Here is a 21,131-nt window from a genome sequence, read left to right on the forward strand (position 1 = left end):
CTCCATCTCCACTTCAAATTACTCAGCTGAGAAAGAAGGTAAAATGCCACTCCCCTATAATCAATAGGAGAGAGATCTTGAAGGGACAGCAAAGGATGTTCATGAGGGGAAGGGGGTCCTGCCGCCCAGGGGCAAATTATATCCCCAGACAAACAGAAGGTAAGAATGGGCTAGCTGGTTGGCCCTCATCTCTCCCGCCCCTGCCTTTAAACTCCCCCCAAGCTGAATCCAGCGAAATACATGGTATGTAAGAACTGGGGGGGCATAGCACATTTACTTGGGTGTTAAATAAATAAAGTTGTGGCCTGCCATAAAATCCATTCTCTATCTTGTTCATTCACTTGCATGTCTCAATCAATGTAGAATTTAACAAGATGTTGTATGTGAAATCAGATTTACTGAATGAACTACCCCAAAACAGAATAAAGTAAAATATAGGGCACCTCACAGGCATGCTTACTTTAGCATATTTTATTTTAGTATACTATTCAGTTTTCATATAATCTCTTTAGGCAGTCACTACTGAGCTGGAAGAAGCAGTACGAGAAAAAGAAGAAATGAAGACCAGAGTTCATAATTACATAACTGAAGTCTCCAAATTTGAAAGTTTAATGGCTTCAAAGGTGAGGAAATAAAGTCTGTAAATTCACATTAGTGTGTTTTTAATAGATGCGTTATTTCAACTCTGAAGTGTTTTAATTAACCTACAATAAAATTAAGATTTGTAGGTGTAAATCTTTCACTTTATTTTAAAGCTAGTAATGTATATACTTAAAACTCTGTTAGATTAGAGGCTTTAAGACATTCTGGCAGACTTCAGACATCAATGATAATAGTTAAATTGTCAGAAGCAATGGTGAGAACAAGCATTCTCAAATTTAGTTGGTTGGATGTTTTACAATATAGATAATGATCTATTTCTAGGATTTAGGAAAATGCATCTACTTATTTATAAACTGAGCAATTTTGAAGTTAGTGAGAAGACTAGGTTACAACTCAAACCTAAAATTAAGCTGAAGATGTTATTCAGCATCTACACAAGGAAGAAGATTTGAGTTTAGGTCAGACTTAGCTAGCACATGTTTAAGATCACCTTAACTCAACCACTGTTGTAGTCAAAGCAACCCTTTATTATAGGTGGTGTGTTAGTGTTTCCTATTAAGATTGCCTGGTGCTTTCCATTATAAGACCCTGTTTTCTGTTGCTTATATAACTTTGCCAGACTTGACCATGTAGGCTGAAATTTTCCATGCTGGTTGTCTGCCTCAAGCTGAATTTTTTGAGAAAACTTCAGCCAAAACAGTTCAGCTGTTTCTGAGACCAAAACTAGGGAAAAGTACATTCTTTTGCCCATGTTGAAAAATTCTGGCAACCTTTTCTTTTGAAAAGCTATAGGGTCCCCATGCTTTGGGACAGGGAGTTGAAATTTGGAGGGGGAGCGAGGTGACCTTTATGTCAGGGATATGCCTTCTGCTATTTCTGCAAAAATCTGCCCAAATCTGGCCAAGGTACAAGCCTTTGAAAAAAATCACAGTTCACACACACTCAGTAGAGATTTTTGCTAGAGCTTCACAGCTAAGTTCCTGAAGGATTCTGTTTGCATGGGGCATACTTCAGCTCAGGGCTGCAGAGTCTTTCTCTGAAATTGCAACTCTGGGTTGCTGCAGACCATACTGAGTCTGGGCATCAGAATTGAAAGCTGGGATTCTGTTTCCTCTGTTCTTTTGATGCTTGCCCTTACTGGTGCAAAGCATGGAGTATGAAGTTGCCTGAATCAAATGCAGTGGGAACAAGAGCCCAGCTCTGGAAGGGCAGCGTGAGTAGATTAAGAAATGTAGTCTGGAGACGAAAAAAGACTGGGACCAGAGGCTGGTGTGATAATAGAGGAAAGACTGGCTGAGCAAAAAGAGTGGAACTAAGAGCCAGGGAAGGAAACAGGAGGGGAATGGGAGCCAGTAGCTGTGGAGGAAGACTGAGATCAAATGAGGAGCACTTTTCTAAAGAATATTACACACTCACAGACACCTGTGACATTACCCAGGGCACAATCTGAACTGATAGACAACTGTGTTTCCTAAACTCACCAACCTGGGGTGCCTTATCCTGCTTTGCTGTGAGAGCAACCACTCCTAGTAGTACTCACACATAGCCTCCAGCACGTAAATCACTCCGATATATATTGTATGAGTGCTATAGGCAGCCACTCATGAATTACATTACTGGGCGACACCGGCAAATTCCCAGTCCCATGCTTTTCCCTGGGAAATGTGCATCTTGTACTGCCCAGCACTCTCCTGGACAATACAAGCTTATGTAAAGTCAGTCATTTATTAATAGAAAATGATATGCACAAATCTTGTTATCCCAAATGGAGTCTCTCAGATACTTCAATCCAAACACACTGGTTTAAATAAAACAACAAAACAAATATATTAACTACAAAGATTTTAAGTGACTACAAGTAATGAGGCATATAAATCAGAATTGGTTACAAAGAAATAAAAGGTAAAATGCAACTAATACCTAACTTTACAAACTAAGTGAATTCAAAGCAAAGGTCTCTTCACCACAAGTTCCAGCAGTCTTACTGACTGAATCTCTCCCCCCAGTCCAGTGCTGCTTCCTTTCTTCTTCAAGTGTTGTTGATGCAGTTGGTAGAGAGAAGGGAGAGATGATTTGGGGCATCTGTCCTCTTCTCTTATAGCCCTTTCTCTTGCACAAGAATAATCTCCAGCTAATGTTCAAGAGACAGAAACTCAGTGTGTCCAGGAACCTTAAACTGCTTCTTTCTCAAAATGTAGATCTTTTGCCCACACCCTCTCTCCTGCCAAAAAGTAGCCACTTAATCAGGTGGTGATCCATTTGATCTTGTTGACACCTGGCTAAGGCATTGGCTAGCCTTTTGTCTGTGGAGAACTTGTTTGAGACTGCCCTCCAGAACATGTTGGAACATGTGTTGGTAATATTATACAGTGTAATCTCATATCTTTACATGCAGTGTTGCCACACATATGTTACCAGGACAATAATGATCAGCAAATCATGAGTTTTCAAATGATACTTTACACAGTATGCTTTGTACAAAATTTAACATAGTCTTGTAAAAGGGGTGAACATAGGGTACAGGTTGTCACGACACCCTAAATTAAAAAAGAAAACAATAATGTTACAGTCAAGAACTCAAAAGTTAGAAAACGCCCATGCAACCTTAACCCATTTGTTTGTATTCATTATGACAGTCTTCAATTATATGATCCCATACAATTTTTTCCACAGGACTTCTGCTTCATTCGGTGCAATGGATAGGCCTACTTTGGGGATGAATGAGGGTTTTGTATTGAAGAAGACTATTGTCTGTAGAATCCTTGCTTCATTGGTTGCAGAGGCTGGAAGATATATAATGAATGAAACAGGGACTGCAAGAAGAGCAAGCATGGTCGGTCTCATGGTTAAGAGAGTTGAATGCTGCTCTGGAGAACTGGATTCTATCCCTATTTTTGCCACAGAGTTCCTGTGTGAGGCTAGTCAAGTAATTCAAATCAAACTTTTCATTGGTGATCACTAATGGTGTATTCATTGTTTTTTGGATGCCTGACTTTAGACCCTGCAGTGTGATTTGCAGAAGTGCTGAGCGTTCACATCTGCAACAGAACCCAGTGGGAGCTGTGCTTTGAACACAAAGTTCTATATAATGCTAAGTTATCTGAAAAAATCAGGTTCTAGTCATCTGAAATTGGGCACCCAAAATTAGTGGACACTTCTGAATTTAATCTCTGTGATATTCAGTGCCCATCTGTAAAATGGATTATATCATCCCTTTATCTCACAGGGATGTTATCAAAATAAATTTTGTGAAGTACTTAGATACTCTAGTAATAAGTACTATAGAAATGCCCAGGAAGAAATTAATAATTCTGTCTTCATAAGTTTTCAAATAGTGTGTAGTAAACAAGGCATGAGGGCATCGACCAATGTGGATAAAATAAAATATTGAATAGCAGCTTACTAAGCATCATCTCATTTTGTGCACTGAATGAAAGAGGTCCTGTGGAGAAAATCATAGACTGTATTATGTCAAATGCATACACAAAAGGGAGCTGAATAAGGTTGCACAGACAACCTTAATCTAGCATTTCCTGACTTTTGAGTATTTGACTTTGCAAACTTAATAATGTTATTTAAATGTAGTTTTTTGTGTGTGTGTGACATACATACTTGTTCTGTGCCTACCACAATGGAGCCTCAATCCCGACTGGAACCTTTAGGGACTGTTGTAATACAAAAATAGTAGTAGCAAGAAGGTGTAATGGAAGAAGAAGGGACCAAAGATGGAGGCCTATGGAACTTCCATCGAGAGAAGAGGAAGAGTATCTGCTGAATGAGATGCCGAAGGAATGATTAGAGATGTAGGGAGTTGAATCAGGAGAAGACAGAGTCATGAAAAGCAAGGGAGGATAAAATTTTAATAAGCAGGATGTGGTTGAGTGTGTCAAAAGTAGTTGAGAGGTCAAAGAAAATGGATATGGTTACAAATCCTGAGATCTAGCTAGGAAGAAGTTGTTGGAGACCCTGGTGATTGGAAAGAAGTATATGGTCCTTTTTTATAGCTTCCTTAAATCAAAGAAAAAAAGTGTTGAATATATATGAATATAATCCAAATTTGAGTATTTATTGTAGTCACTGAAAACTTTAAAGCTAGGGAAGCTCATAAATTGAGGTAATTGTCTGGGTTGATGGTCTTTTAGGGATATATTTGCCAGACACACTGCAGCTTTGATAGAAATGATAATAGCAACATAGCTTTGACCTTGAGAATGGCAAGAAATTCCTACCTTAAGAGGTAAAATATGAAGTGAAAAATATTGTTAATGAATTTTTCATGGTATCCTTGACAAATATGTATCGTCTAACAATAGTGTCTATTCCATAAATTGCTTTAAAAAAACAAAACAAAAGCACTTCTGTTTAATATAAACTGAGTTTGGCTGCTGTATCTGGGAGACATTTACTGCTTGGCACTTGCAAAAAGAATGAAGCTATGTACTTTCTTGAGAGAGAGATAAAGATGAATGCTTTCATCCAGGGTCAGGGATATAGTGAAAGATTCTCCCTTCCTCTGAATTAGTGTAATAGAAGTGGTTTGTAGGCACAAAGAGGATCAAATGACTTGAAGATGCACTTGTTGCAGTGACACACTGTTAATTATAGAGTGATTACTTTTATTTCAACTAGGAACAAGAAAATCAAGAATTGTTAGAAAAGTTCCGAATGCTCCACAGCCAAGCTGAGGGCTGGGAAGTCAAGGCCCATCAAGCCGAGGGAGAAAGTAGCTCAATACGTCTTGAACTCCTCTCTGTAGATACTGATAGAAGACATCTTCGAGAGAGAGTGGAACATTTAGAAAAAGAAAATCAAGAGGTAATAACCAATACTATCCAATACAATTGAATCCTATCAAGGAAAGTGCTTTATGCTTGTTTTTTTGTTTTTAGTTTTGTTTTTGTTTTTTAAATAAAATATAGGAACCTTTGCTATGCTTGCATGGAAATGAACTTCTATTCTTTAATGCTTTGAAGGCAGACAGAATATTTGAAATGGTAACTGCAATTCTTGCTGCAGTAGTATCTTTTCTATTCTACTTAACTCATTGCCGATGCCACAGAGAGAGATTTTCAGTTGTTAGAAAAAAGATTATTTGCCAGTATGATGTCAATCTGTCTCTAAGAGCCTTTTAGGTTGCTTATTCATAAAATAGATCCGACATTTGCCTACAGTATTTCACAAGGGCATGATTTATTATTTGTTTAAAGCACGGTGAGTTCCTTGACAGAAAGGCTCCATGTGGCAATCATAGAGGCAGTAGTGGAGGAGGTGTTGATACGTTAGCATAATTTAGTAGCCAAAGTCAAGGATCAAAGCCCCCTTTGTGCAAGGCATTGCACAGAAATGCAAACCACTCTAATGCTATACTATTGTTACTCAATTAAATATCTGAACGTGCTCAGTGGAGCCCATCTGAAATTACCACAGACAAAAATCAGAGGAGCTAAGGAAGTTTTGTGCTTTGGTTAGGGGCTGGAGTTGATGTGAAATCTAGTGGATAGATTGAGGTTTTGAATGAGGCAATACCTTTGTCCTCCGCATCAGAGTTTGATTTTGTAGCTGAGCAGTTGTAAGGCAGCATAGGCAACCTCTATTTCATCTGGAATAGAGCATTAAAGTATACTTGCAGGTCAATAGCACAGAATATGGCTGAGTAGGAACAGCAATTTTGGAAGTAGAAAACATAGTTCTTTAGAAAACACAAATGTACAAAATTCTTCTAGTAAATCTACAACTAAGAACAGTAAGACTAAAACATCTATTTTTCGAAGTATTTGAAAGATCCTTCATGGTTAATTATGATTAGTTGATGTGAAATGTCTGTTGAATTTTGTTTCCTCTGTTCTTTTTCTTTGCTATTCTTAAGAGAGCGGTTACTAATAACACTCTTTCCACGTACCCAGTGCATGTGGATGGGAAGGTTTGGAAATAGGTGAAACCTTGGCTTCAGTCACTTAGCATACCAGTGAATGCAGCTGGGCTGGTATACCTGTAGACATATGCTGCAACAGGCATAGTTCTGGTCCAGGGAGTAGGAAAGGCAGGTGGTGGCTCTTAGTGACCATTTACTTACAGGTCTGCTCCTTGGAAAGCACTACAGATTGCTGCATCTTACACAGAGTTTATGGCCAGCCACAACTAAATCCTAAAATACTTGTAGCTCTGCTGCCTGGACTTCTATAAATAATCCAAAGGAAAAACAGTAAAGAAACTGCATAGCAATGTTTCCTTCAGCTGTGTTTCCCTTAATTATTCCCAGGAAACTCCATTGCCTTTTGGAGTTGCCTGCGTAACTGGTAGAATTCTGCTATTAACGTCTGCATGGTATAGTGAAAAATCTTGCACTGTGGAGTAATTGTTGTTAGTTAGAGCAGATTTGCATTCCTGTGGAGCAACTGTTGTTTGATAGAGCTGGTATGAAGATTTCAAGGTGGAGGAGTTAGATAATGCATGATCTCAGTAGATGTGAATAAATAATTCCCGTGTCTTCCGATAATTCCATTTCATTAAGTGGGACAAAATTTTCTTGTGAGATTTTTCAGAGTTAAGTATTAGTTCAACTTTTGGCTCTTGTAACAGCATGTTAGATTATTCCAGTGATGTCAGATGAGGATTTCATATTTGGGAGAACAATCTTTCTGAAGATCAAAAAGATTATAACAGCCAAGCAGAGACAGGCCACGTTTCTGTCTGGCATTCTTAATTCATTGACAAAAGAGTGATAGGTTCAAGGCTGGCAGTTGAGTAAAAGATGGACTTCAGTCTTCCAATTTTTAATTTTCTTCTGAAACACTGTTATATTCTACTTCTGTTTTTGTTTAATATCTGTGTAATCCTTCAAATGGTTGCAAAAATTTCAGAGAAACATGGTTTTTAGGTTGGATTTTTTTTCTTTTAACTATGATTTAGAAAAAAATAAGGTAGTCTGAAGTTCAGTTTAGAGCTCCTGGAAAAGATATTTAAATGTATGTAACTTTGTTATGCAACTTTTAACACTGGGGAGGGAAAAAAATCCATGACTCCTTAGCTTTTGTCTATTTCCATTTAGCATATCAATGCGCACCAAGCATATGAATCTCAGCTCTCTTCAAATGCAAAAAATATGTCCAGACTGGAAGAGGATCTCAAACATGAACAAGAAGAAAAGTCATCTGTATTAGCTGACTTAGCTTCTGTGAGGGAACTGTGTATGAAACTTGAGTCTAGCAAAGAACTTTTTTCACGACAGCTAACATCCAAAAACATGGATTATGAAAGGGTAAGAAGCAAAGGCTAATTTAGTTCTTGTTATGGCACACATATACAATTTGATTCCCTTACTTGAGGGAGCTCTAATAATTGTTTTCTCCCCTCTCCTCTTCTTTACTAGTAATCATTTCTGAAATGCATATACATCTCACTGGGATTCCTTTAGAATAGAAAATAAGTGTGCGCGCGCACGCATGCATGTAAGAAGCAGATGCATGTTAGTCCAATAATTCTTGATATACTACAATCTTTAAATTTTCCACTGATTATTAACCTACTATAAATCTAGGAGTATTTTATTTAGATCATGGTGGTTCGTTTTTGTGTATTAAAATGACTAATTTTAATAATTAATATAATATATTTAATTCTGAAGTTACATGACAAATAAAAAACTCTCAGGTTAAAAATAACACTAACAGAGTTAAGGCTTATTTTAGGAATTATTAAAACATCCCTGTAATGTGTTTTTTTTTAAACCATTAAATTAAAATTGATATGTATGTTCAACAGTAACTCCATCTTAACATAGTTTCTTGTCTGTTTAAAACAATCTTTAATTATAAATTGTTAATTAGTGTTTTTCAGAGAAAGCGCACGTCTGTGTACGTTCGTTTGTAAAATACTACATAAACAGTGAACATTAAATGCGAGGCAAGTAACAATTCTACTGTAGTAATTGTTTTATGCCCTAGGTTCTGGCTGAATTAGAAGATGTAAAGTCAGAAGCAGAACTGTTAAAAAAGCAACTGTCCAGCGAACGACTTACTATTCAAAATCTTGAAACACTGTTGGCTACTAGCAGAGACAAAGAGTTTCAGAATCATTTAACATCCCATGAGAAGGATTCAGAAATTCAGTTACTTAAAGACAAGCTAACACTTGCAGAGAGCAAACTGTAAGTTCTAAACAAACAATTACATTTCTTCCAATATTTTGAGTTGTAATTTTTATTTGTATTTTTATTGTGGAAAATTTTGATCTGCCTGAAAACTTATTTACATTATCCCTCCACACTAGATCAAAAGGTTGTTTTTCCGAGAACATCATTATTTGTGTGTGTGCACCTGTCAGAAGAGTTTGTGTGTTCAAACCTTCTATAAAAGCCCAAAATTCTCAAGGACTCTTGACGTGGACTTCCATCTTCCCAGTTACTATTATGAATAGCATTTCAGCTACAGGAAAGAAACTCTGTCAGATCAGGTTTATCTGTTTCAGGAAATTGTTAGGAGAAAATACATTGTTTTGTTCATGTTAAACTCTTACAAATGTTTCTTTGAGAACTCTGATGCCTCTGTGTTTTCAAGCACAGACTTGAAATTTGACAAGGGGCATTACCCTGGAATGGGAGAGTTGCCTTTTGCTGTCCCTGTGAAATTCCATCCAAATGTAATTGAATTATAAACCTCTGAAAATCACTGTTTGCACATGCACCATAGAAGTTTATTAGAGTCTGGCAACAAAATTCTCAAAACACCAGACTCCATTGAGTAAACTCCATCTCCACAGAGCTCTGTGCTAATCACAATGAGCATGCTCCACCCTGAGAGAGAGCAGGACTCTTACTGTAATTTGTCCTCCTGTCTGCCTAGGGTCGTTATAGTGCCAAGCATTAGAACAGAGAGCAGGGAAACTCTCTAGTGCTCTTAGTTCTCTCCCTGCTGGTGCCTAGTCTTTGAGGAGGAGGAAACAGCCTAACTCTGGTGCAGTGGTTTCCAAACTTTTTAGCCTGTGTGCCACTTTCCAAATAATGTAGTCTACCGCATACCTCCTTATGAGATAGGCAGAGGCAATATGTGTGGAGGACTATGCAGGTCACATGCCCCCCCCAGATTTCAGCCTTCCATTTAGCAACAGCTTCCAGAGGTTTTTAAACTGCGGGGTGTGCTCTCCTTGGGAGGTGCAGAGGAACGTTCGAGAAGGGGGGTGAGTGGAGATGCCTGGCGAGACTCGGTGAGAGAGTGCCACCTCCACCCCGAGACTCACCTCAGTGGGCCACCCAGCCTGTCTGGATTGGGAGGCAGGGGTGCAACCAAAAATTGTAACTCTAAGGTGGAGGAGAGGCCCAACTGAAAAAGTTTGAAAACCGCTGTTTTAAAATGGAATAAATTAAATACATAAAAAATACATTAAAATTGCAATGTCAAGCACTCAAAAGATAGGAAATGCCAGAATTAAGGTTACCCAGGCATCCTTGACTTCTTTGTGAATATGCATTATGATACAATCTTTGTTTACACGATCATGTACTATTTTTCTCCAGGACTCCTGTCTCATTTGACGCACAGGAGTACCTGTTCTGGAAGTAAATCAGGGTTGGTTAGTGAGGGAGACTGTTATCTGTAGGACTACTGCTTCATTTGTTGCAGAAGTTGGAAGGTGCGTAAAGGTAAGGGGTTGCAGGAAGAGAAAGAATGGTCTAATGCTTAAGACAGTTGAATGTCACCCTGGGAAATTGGATTCTATCCCTGTCTTTGCCATAGAATTCATATGTGATGCTTGATAAGTCACTTATACTGAACTTTAAAGGTGGTCACCGTGTCCCTTATTTTCTTGATGCCTGATTTGAGACCTTGAGATCTGATTTTAGAAGTGCTGAGCACTCACAACTGCAACTGAAGTCAATGGGAGTTGTGCTTTGACGATATTAACTGCTATAAAAATATTAAGTACTTTGAAAAATCAAGTCCTAGTCACCTTAAATTGGGCACCCAAAATTAGTAGACACTTTGATATTGTTGGCCCTAATTTCACTGTCTCCGGTCTTCATTTGTGAAATGGGAATAATAATGCTACCTCACTTTATAAAGATATTATGAAAGTAAATTCATTGTGAAGCACTCAGGTGCTATCATGAGTACCATAAAGAGCCCATTAGGAAATTAATAATTCTGTATTCAGTGCGTGTTTGGATAGTGTGCAGTAAATTAGGCACAGGGCCACACATTGATTTGTATAAAAATAAATATTAAAATAGCTACTCAGTGAGTATTTTCTATCATGTGCTCTGAATGAGTCATGTTGGAAAATAGTGTGTTCTTGTAATTAAATACTGTGCAATAATGCTTATAATTAAGGTTGCAGAAGCAATCTTAATAATGGCATTCCTAACGTTTGAGTTTACAACCTTAACTTTCTTTTAATATATATATTTTTATCTAATCATATAGATAGCCTCAATGTTTACAAAATGTTTTGCTTTATTTATTATTTTACAATTCTATCAAGTCCTAAATTCTCTCTCTTTCCTGAAAGACTGTCAGTCTTTGAAGAACTTTGAATAAGACATAACAGAAAGTTGAAAACTGTTGTCTCCTTTGAACCTTCTGTGTTAATTGGATTAATTTGTATTAAATAGATCCTATTGGACTCATTACAACTGGGTTATTGGACTGCAGTGGTCTATAGTGTGGGGTTTTGTTTTTTTTTCAGCAACAGCCACTTGAGAGGTGGTCTTTTCTCTTATGCTAGCTTTACTACAGTCAATCATGCCTTTCTGCTTACATATCTATCAAGGTATTTATATGGCCCTCTGTAGTACAATTTTATCCTTAAAACCCCCCTTTTGAGGCAGAGAAATATTATCCCCATTTTACAGATGGATATACTGAGACACAAGGTAGATTAACTTGTCCAAGGTCACACATGAAGTCTGTGACTGAGCTGGGAATTGCCAGATATCTCCTGAGTTCCACTCTAGTGCTTTAACCATAAGTCTGTACTACTCCGCAACCTCCAGAATTGCCTGTTGTTATACATCGTACTTATTTCTACTGTTACCCCTTTGTGACATAAATGGCTAGTCAAAGTTCAGGGCCCTGGAGATGTTCCATTCCAGAGTAGAAATGGATGATGGAATCTGATGCTGTTGGAGGGCTGTTAGATCCGGCCTGGTCGCTGCAGCCCTTCCTCGGGTCCTCACTCTGGGGGAGGCCACAGCGCCTTCCTGACTCCTCAGGGTCGCTGGGGCACTCCGTCCGGGGTAGGCCCGCCAGTCCCTCCTCGTCCACCGACGGCAATGCGGGGAGCACCTCCTCCTAAGTCACAGGGCTCAGGGGAGGGTGTGGCCTCAGGCAGCTCGTCCAAGTCCTGCCCCAACTCTGGGGGCTTGGTGGCCGGCAGCTCCCATCCGGCCTCAGGTGGTATTGCCCACCTGGGTTGCTTAGGGGGCTCGGCCCAGTCCCGGGGTTCAGGGGACGTTGTCCAGTCCCACGATTCAGGTATCTCGGCCCAGTCTCTTTGGCCGGGTTGCCTGGTCCAGCTACGAGAAGGCCCTACCCAGTCCCCAGGGCCAGGTTGGTCCGGGAATGGTCGGAGTCTTATCTCTGGCCTAGGCCTCAGCCAGCGGGGTGGCACGTCTGCCTCCAGCAGCGGTCTCCTCTAGATTGAGCTCTGCGGCCTGTCTCTTATACTGCCCCTTTCTTGAGAGGCTCCACCCCGCTGCAGCTGATTGGGCAGCACGTGTGGTCCTATCCCTGCCCGGCCCTTGCGTTGCTGGGCAGACTTGTCCGTCGGGTCTCCTCCTGTCCAGCCCAGTCGCTGCGGCCCTTCCTCAGGTCCTCGCTCCCGGGGAGGCCACAGCTCCTTCCTACAGATGCTATCTTGTTTATTTATAATGAATGTACAAAGGACATTGTGTGCTGAAAGTCCTGCTTATCCACACACGAGAGAAACCGAAACCGAAAGGAGATAGTGTCTTTTTTTATAGTCCCAAACCTCTTTAGCCAGCACTGGACTCAGAAGCACCCTTTCTAGTTTATTCCAGGATCGTTCTCTGTGCTTGCCCAGGCTCTCTCTCTCAGTATGTCTTGCTTCAGTTGTGTTGTTCTTCTCTCTCATGCACGCTCACTCTCTCTCTCACGATACCCATTCGAACTCTCTGTTCACATCATGGTTCTAGTTTCTTGGCAGATTCCATTATGCCTTGTTGTAGGTGGATCACTACTCTTAATGAACTCTCTCTTAAAGAAAGGCACATTCACACCCATTAGTTCCAATGAGGTTTTAACCCAACCCTTAACACTACCTTTGAAGATTATCTGGAAGCTTCAGTTCCTGCAGAATGTAATTGTCTATCTTCTGAGTTGGACAAGCTGTTCTAGGCCCAAATTCATGACAATATTCATGGTGTTGGCAACCAACTTTAAAAGCCTGTGTTGTCTGAGAAAGCAGCTTCCTGAGAATTACGTTTTATAATGATACTTAAGATTGACTGGCTGATTTTCTTTTCAGTTCTTGCAATTGTACCATCTAGGACTAATCAAAAATCTCAGCACAGAGAACTCATTCCTCTTGACAGTCCATCAGATCCTGGGTTTTTTTGCTGCTCTGAGTCTGAATTAAGAGAGATTGGTTCTAGATTAGCATTTGGCTCAGTTTATTGTGTTTGTTGCTGGCAGTTTGACCAGTGATGTGTAGCCTGGCTGATATACTTCTGGCTGCGGCAATATCATTTAGTTTTGTGCCACTTGTGTGATGAGTTGCTTTTGTACTCTTTTCTCTTTTAACTGTGCAATAATGCTTGGTTTATATAGGGGTAGGTGCTAACTAAAATAACATTTTTAACTCATAATTGACTCTGTTCTCACCCAGACATAGTTGTGTATATATTTATCTATAAAAGAATATGATGCATTGTAGTACAAATTTGTTGAAGGCCTTCCACATTCACACTTCTGTGTTTCCCAGGTTAGCTTCATCCAATAAATTTGTCATTGTATTTATTCAATTCTTCTTCCCATCACTTCTGGTTATCACGCTGTTATTTTGGACTGTTTGAAGTAACAACTCCTCTTGCTGTTTTTTTGTTTGTTTGCCTTGTTCATTGCTGTTTTTCCTAATTCTTCTAAGATACCAGCTGAAAATGCTGGTTTAAGCATTAAACTTAAGCAGTTTAAGAAAATTCTTTGTTATTTCTCATGATATTTTTAGAACCAGTCATAATAGAGAGGTTTCCATACTTAGAAGTAAAGTTGCACAGCTGCAGACTGACTATGATGTTTTAAAAAGACAACTGACAACTGAACGATTTGAACGGTAAGCACCTGTGTTGTTTTTGTTGCAGTGGGGTAATCCTCCTTTCCCATCCTTAATGTTGCTGCTAATGCAATACCATGTGTTGAAAATAATTTTCCTAATAATTTTATTAAGGTTTGCCACAACTCAGTTTCCACATAAGCATTCCTTTATTAGTCCAAAGGCTTCTTGATGTTCATGATATCCAGAATATCAATGCAAGCATATATATCCTAATATTTTATACCCTAGCAACAATATAGTTATAAGCATTGGCCAAAATTCTTACAACTGGATCAGGCCCAGGAGACTCCTTCCCATCATGGTGTGACTCCTGTGAAAGCTCTGACAAAGACCCCCTAGAAAACCTTGCTTTTGTATACAGTATAACGAACAAGTGATGTCACTGTTGACTTTAGCTAAAGCCAAACGAAACAGCTTAGGACTGACCACTATCCTCTGCCCCTGTCAAGATAGCTGGGCCTTTTTTTTCCAAGGTTTTCTTACATCATTTTGTCATATTTTTCCTTAACTACTAAAGTAAACATTTCTTTGTAATAAACTAAACAAATGAATTATTTACTGCACCTGGTATCCAATTAGCTATATTTTCTTTATTTCTGTTACCTCAACCCAAACCTTAAATAAGATAATGTTGATATTTTAATGGTCAGTACAAGTTTACACAAACAATCCCCCCTGTCTCATGATCTAATTCTTTTTGGTCACAAGCTTTGGGCCTATCACTTTTTCTAACACCAAAACTCAATTTAAAATCATAATACACTCAGGCATAGGCCTGTGTTCCTACACGATGGCTGCAGCTTGGATGCTGGTGCAAGTGATGTTGTTTTCTATCCTCTTCAGTGCTGAATGAGGTGTAAAAGAAAGAACATGCTCAACTTCAAACTTGGGGGGGAAAAGGGGAGTGTTGTTTTTTTTAATGTTACAAGTGGTTTTAGGTACTGTATCTGGTTTTGAAACTCCTACTAGATCCAGTGGATTTACAATCACATTTTTAAATGATTTTTCCTCTCCTCTTGAGGTGTAGGAGACCTATACAAAAACAAACATACTGACTTTACAGAAGAACAAGACTGACTACACAAAGTGTTGTCAAATTCACAAAGAAAACAAACAGTGAAAAAATAGAGAATTTTTTCTAATCTTTTATCGTACTCTTGTTTGTTACTTTTAACAATTAATTTTTAAGTGTGATCTGTGTCCCTTAAATATAATTGAGACATTTTGATTTAAAATGTGTGAGATAGCCATTTAAATTATCACCTTTCATTTTCTTTTATCTTCTAATAATTTCTACAGAGAAATAGTATGGTGTGACAGAATATGAATACTAATAATGATAATAAAGATAAAAGTGTGTACAAATTAGTGTTTAACAAAATTATTGTCTACTTGATAGAGAGCGTGCAGTTCAGGAGATGCGTCGACATGGTCTGTCCACATCCTCTGTACGTACCTCATCTCCACTTAGCTCAACACTGAGATCTCCTTCCCATTCTCCAGAGCGTGCAATTGTAAGAACAACTGATCGAGCAACAGCAGAAAAGTAAGTAATTTGATGATTTTATCAAGATTAAATGTTCACATAAGAGTTAAGTACAGCTGTTTTTAGATTGAAATGGAGGGCAGAAAATCAGTATTTTATATTCTGGTGCATATGAAATATTTAAACACTCTGATGATAGTTACACTCTTTTATAGTATTTTAAACAGAATAAATAATATTGACTGAAAACATTAAATGCTAGTTATTCTCCAAAAGCTAAATATTACAATGGATTTTTGTGCCTGGGTTTTTGCTTATAGAACAGGACTCCCACATATGTCCATAGCTTAAAATTCTAAAGCCATTAAATCACCTCACCAGTAGGTGAGAGCTGGGGCATATCTATCCTGCTGAATTGATGTAGAGTATATCTACACAGCAAAGAAAAACCTGCAGCTGGCCCATGCCAGCTGACTTAGGCTCACAGGGCATGGGCAGCAGGGATGTTTCATTACTGTGTAGACTTCTGGTCACGGGCTGTAGCCTGAGTTCTGGGATCCTGCAAGGCAGGAAGGTCCCAGATCGTGGGTTGCAGCCCAAGCCCAGAAGTCTATATAGCAATGAAACAACCCTGTGAGCCCAAGTTGTCTGGCACTGGCCAAGTCACAGGTGTCTGGTTGCTGTGTAGACATACCCACAATGGCCTGAACTGGGCCAGAGGTTGAGTATTTGTGCAGCCTGATCAACTTGTTTCCTTACTTTATCTTTGGTGATATATGCCCTGCATTTTGTATAGTATCCTGTAGGTACTGTCCAAGCATATAGCCTTGTGACGTTCCCCTCTGCAATCTGGACTGGTGAATCGTTGTGTCACCCCAATCCCTCACTCTTGGAGCTCGTCTTACCCTGCTTTGCTGTGAGAACCCCCGCTCCTGGGCAGCTCACTCACAGCCTATACCATGTTGCTCCCAACTCTGGCCAGCCACTCATGGGATAATGCATTGGTATGACCAGTATGACACCAATCAATATCCCCAGTCCTCACATGCAACCCTAGGAACTGCTGCCTTACAATGTTCAGTGTTGTCCATTGAACACTGCAAGCTCATATGTTTGTCAGTTTACCAAAGAGATTGATATGCACCAGCCTTGTCACTTCATATGGAGTCTCTAACACACCTTAAACCAAATGCACTGCTTTAGATAAAACAAACAAAAAATATATAATGATTATAAATCAGAGAAAATCAGGTCAGATTTGATAAAGAGAAAATAAAAGGCAAATCACATTCTAAACTAAGCTTAACACTTTCAGCAACCTTACAAAGTCAGATGATTCTCACCACAGGCTGGCTGATCTGCCTCCAGCCAGACCCTCCCCCTGCTATCAGCACTTCAGTTGCTTGGTTGTGGTTGCAGATGGAGGTGGAAGAGAGAGCGAATGGCAAAATGTCTCCCCTTTTTAGAATGTTGCTTCTTCCCACTCTGGGAATTCGTCCGTGTCCCCCCCGTCCTCCGATAAGGTGATAAACAATGTCCTTGTATGGCTTCCTGCATACCTGAGTCAGTGAGCATCCCCTTATCAATGCTTAGGCTAGTCCATTGTTCCTGGAAGAGGTGGTTTGTTTTATGCATGCCTTAGTGAGGCATGAACTGTCCCTCTGCTCTTGGAGGGTTTGCCTGAATCTGCTTCAAACGATGAAACACACCTTTGGAAACATTACATAGTGAAGCCTCATGACCATAGATATGACATTGCAACAAACATATTATTATAACAATAAGGTTCAGTATATCATGAGCATTCCAAAAACATCTTACATGACATACTTTGCATTAAACAGTACAGTTACACTATAAGAGTGATAATGAGGGGAGCAGCGTGTCACAAGCCTGTTCTGAGATTTCGGCATCCGTGGTAAACCTCACTTAAACACTCTGCGTTACAGTTTGCTCTGATATTCTCAGTATTAATGGCCTCACAAAGACTAGGGTTGACAACTGTTCAACATTTGATACACAAACTATCTAGTTTAGCAACCTGAAACCACTACATGAAAAGATGAGAACGATTGTCAGGTTGATACCCTGAAAGCTGGAGGAATTTGCTATGTCATCACATCCAGGAGTATTGAGGAAAACAGCCATCGATCCTTCCTCTCTTCCTTTTTACCTCAGAGTACCCAAGCTTCCTCATTTTTGTGTAGAGAGAGAGGCTAGGATCACCCAAATCATGTGGAAAACCACCATGGGCTCCAGGCCAGAAATCATACCCATCCAATCCATCGTCTGCTGGCTGGAGGATGTTTGGGAACCTCTATGTACCACTCTAGCCATGTGTAAGGTGGCAAAATGCAAGCACATGCTGCCAAAGAATATCACTGGCTTTTCCTTCTAACCTTTGCATTAGCACTTGATGGTAGCGGTACTGATGTTCAAGGACAATCCTCATACATAGTTCAGCACCCCGAATCATGATTCTAACACTGGAATCCTTTAAGAATGAAGAGCAACAACCCATACTAGGATCTACCTGTTAACAACACATAAACAGTTATAGGAATCTTATACTGAGGTAAATAACAGATATATAGGTAAATACTAGCATGAGCTTTGGGAAAAGTCATGCCAGTTTATCAGTTCTCTCCCTAAGCAGAATTGTATGGAATTCAGTCTATGGAAATGACATGGCATCAAGTGTGGAAATCCTCCAACGCACTTGATGCCCATAGATATATCTGCCTGAGATTTTTGACACTCAATAGGCAATTTAGCAGACTGAAGGTTTACTAAATGGGGATTTGGGCAGAGGCACCATTTAGGAGACTATAGAGAATAATCTCATGAAGGCAAAGGAGGGTGTGGTCACATTCTATTTCCTGGGATCCACTATCCAACCCTGTACCTTCCATAAAAAAGGTATGGGACAGGCCAAGATATTGTTCTTTACTTCTAGGTTTGAAGGGTGCTTGGAAGGTGTTGGGCCTCTGTATTAGCAGGGGCCTCAGGATGCCAAGCCACACGCTACTAAACAGCAAAAACTTTGATTTTTTTTTTGGAATGTTCTAGCATAAACTGCCAGTTTCCCAACATACTTCTTGGGGTCTCTTCCATCTCTGATTGCCAAAGTCTGAATGTTCAAGGACATAAGGCACAGTCTATCAAAATCTGTAGCTAGTCTCTAATCTTTTACTATCTGGAGATTTACAGGACCTTCTCATATGTTTCTATATTTTTAACAAAGCCTTATTGCTTTAGATGTGGCCTGTCAATGTTACAAACCTGGTTACTAGTTTGTGGGCCCCATGTCTCTCTCACGCCTACATGTTACATCTCAGTGAAAAATCAAAATCAAAGGACACTGAGATGAGCTCTGTTTGTTTTCAGAAAGTATTTAGTAACCAGGTATGTTACAACAATTGATTTGTCTAGCTAGATCATGTCTGAACTTCAGAGGGGAACCAAGAATACCAAAATTGCACAAAGTTAACAGGAGATAAACCATTTAAAATCTGTACTTTTTCCATGGATTTATTACTTGAATCCAAATACTCTTTAAATGCCTGGTTTCATACACAAATTTAAGATTTGTCACATCTCTGAATCCAAAACATAATTGATTCTTGGCATTCAGACCTGCCCATGAACTTATTTCACCCCCTCTCTCATTGGTTTTACTTCTTATTCCTTGCCACATTCCACAGTGGAAGTATGCTTTGTCAACTGTGCTATTTTATATTGTGTACTGAGAATTTTTCCCTGTTTTATAAACACTTTCTTCTTGTCTTTGGTTTACATTGTACTTTTGTCCAGTGCTTGTGCAATATGTATCAAGAATTAAACATATATTAAAATATGCTGTGGGTGATATGGGCTGATTCAAGTTATTTAGGAATAAATTATGAAGAGGATAATGTTCTTATATATTTTACCATTGGTTGAATTGATAAATACTGTAAGCAGATGTTTATATTTTAAAAATATTTTCTTCCTCCCCCCCCCCAGAAATGTGAGCTTCAAGGAATAACCATACCCGGGATATTCTTAAAACTAAACCAGTAATAGGAGGATTAACTTGTTTCATGGACTTTTGAAAATTATGAAGGTTGATATGAATGCTACCTCTGACTTTTCTTCAAAGCAGTGATTCCTTGTGAATTTGTATGTGTTTGTGTCATACAGTCCGCCTTGCAAAATTCTATTCTCCCATTTATCTGGGGGTGACAAGGTTTTTTTTTAAGGGGTGTTTTTCAGTGCTAGTCAATGCATAAAATTCACTCATAACAAAGTTGCATGACAATTTTGCAAAGATAGTATAATCACTATATACATTTATTGTACAAAAGAAGAAAGCTGGGTCAGAATAACTGATGTGACAACTTCTGATTTCTCTGCTTATTTCCATTTGCTTAAATCAGATAAGGCTTCAGAAATTTGTACATATTACAGCATGAGCTAATATAGAGCAAAAACAGGTTTGATCTTTTTAAAAGATTTCTTGATGCACAGTATATTTGTTATGCTTCTGGTGGATTTCTCAGTGTGTTGGATTTTTTACGAGTGTTTTTGGTTTACATGTCATTGCTTTTATAATCCCCATGTGCTGAGGAATTCAGTTTATTTTCTGACTGCACTATCACCATTGCTATAGATTTTTCTTCTTAAAGGACAGTGTCAAATCAATAATTGTATTTTATAGATTTATTCTATACAGCATCTCTAATAAAAAGAATAGTCTAGTCTTCTGCAGTGTCTTCTGTAATACCATTTATTATTTTTAAAATTTACTTATTTTGCCAATATTAATTCAAAGTAATGAAAACATGAGATTTTTAAATTATACTGCGTTGTAATGTACTAAATATTACATTAGCTTTATTTTACATTAGCTTTATTTTACTTAATATAAATATTTCCAGACCAAATCTGGAGATATTTTTCAATTTTTTTTTTAAAAAGATCAGAACAAAATCTGGAATTGTTCATGCAGTTGAGTTCAAGCTTTTAAAGAGGTGACGCAGGGCCTTATTAGGATACAGAGCTACTAGGTAAGTGCAGTGAAGATTCATCTCTTTAAGAAAACTCTGATGAATGTGACAGACAATTATTAAAAGTTTAGGTCAAAGTAGATTATGTACTGTGCTACATTCATTTTTTATAACATATTAAAGTTGATCTATGTCAGATAAGTGTGTATTTGGATTCATCTTAATTGCCATCCAAAATGTTAAACTTGAATAGTACTTAATAATACTTACTAATTCGAAAGATAATGTCACAAATATTTATTGGTGTTATGTATAGGATTTGAAGGTGAAACCTATATTGTTGTCATGCATCTCTGTTGACTGATTTACAGCATTCCATTAATATAATTTTGAAGAAAATCTTGTTCTTCCCAGATTCCATTATGGACAGCAATAAGGAGTAAAGAACAATAAACTGACATGGAAGAATTAAGCTTTGAATTTCTCTACACTTTGTCTCCCATCTACAGTATTTTGCAATAAGATTAAGATTGTAACTTAATAAAAATGTGTTTTAACTGGAACTATGGTCTCAATAGAAATATTGTAATTAACTTAAATATATTGTTGCTACCATATACAATTCCTTTATTCTTGTATGAAGGTGGGCATATTTTGTCAGTTTACTTTAGACATAGCCATATCTGTGTAGATACTACATCATATGGACTCAAAATGGCAACACAGAACACAAGCAAATTAAGAATTACTTGCAAATATTTTTAACA

At 38.5% G+C, this 21,131-nt stretch overlaps 1 protein-coding gene across 3 annotated transcripts in view; it reads left to right on the forward strand.

The window, feature by feature from the left end:
* Window positions 1–20,927, forward strand: part of CEP135 (centrosomal protein 135) — a 98,928-nt gene extending 78,001 nt beyond the window's left edge. Inside the window, exons 20-27 of one of the 3 annotated variants that reach the window (XM_067530575.1) lie at window positions 513–623; window positions 5,233–5,418; window positions 7,652–7,861; window positions 8,547–8,749; window positions 13,783–13,887; window positions 15,290–15,436; window positions 20,336–20,424; window positions 20,779–20,927. In XM_067530575.1, coding sequence (XP_067386676.1) covers window positions 513–623; window positions 5,233–5,418; window positions 7,652–7,861; window positions 8,547–8,749; window positions 13,783–13,887; window positions 15,290–15,436; window positions 20,336–20,384 — 1,011 coding nt within the window. In that variant the 3' untranslated portion in view covers window positions 20,385–20,424; window positions 20,779–20,927. The other 2 variants (XM_067530576.1, XM_067530577.1) reach the window with 2 other exon arrangements.
* The last annotated feature ends 204 nt before the right edge of the window (window positions 20,928–21,131 follow it).

The sequence above is a fragment of the Emydura macquarii genome, unplaced genomic scaffold, assembly GCF_026122565.2.
Source record: "Emydura macquarii macquarii isolate MOO-44397 ecotype Brisbane River unplaced genomic scaffold, CSIRO-AGI_Emac_v2 contig_3108, whole genome shotgun sequence".
Lineage (NCBI taxonomy): Eukaryota > Metazoa > Chordata > Testudines > Chelidae > Emydura > Emydura macquarii.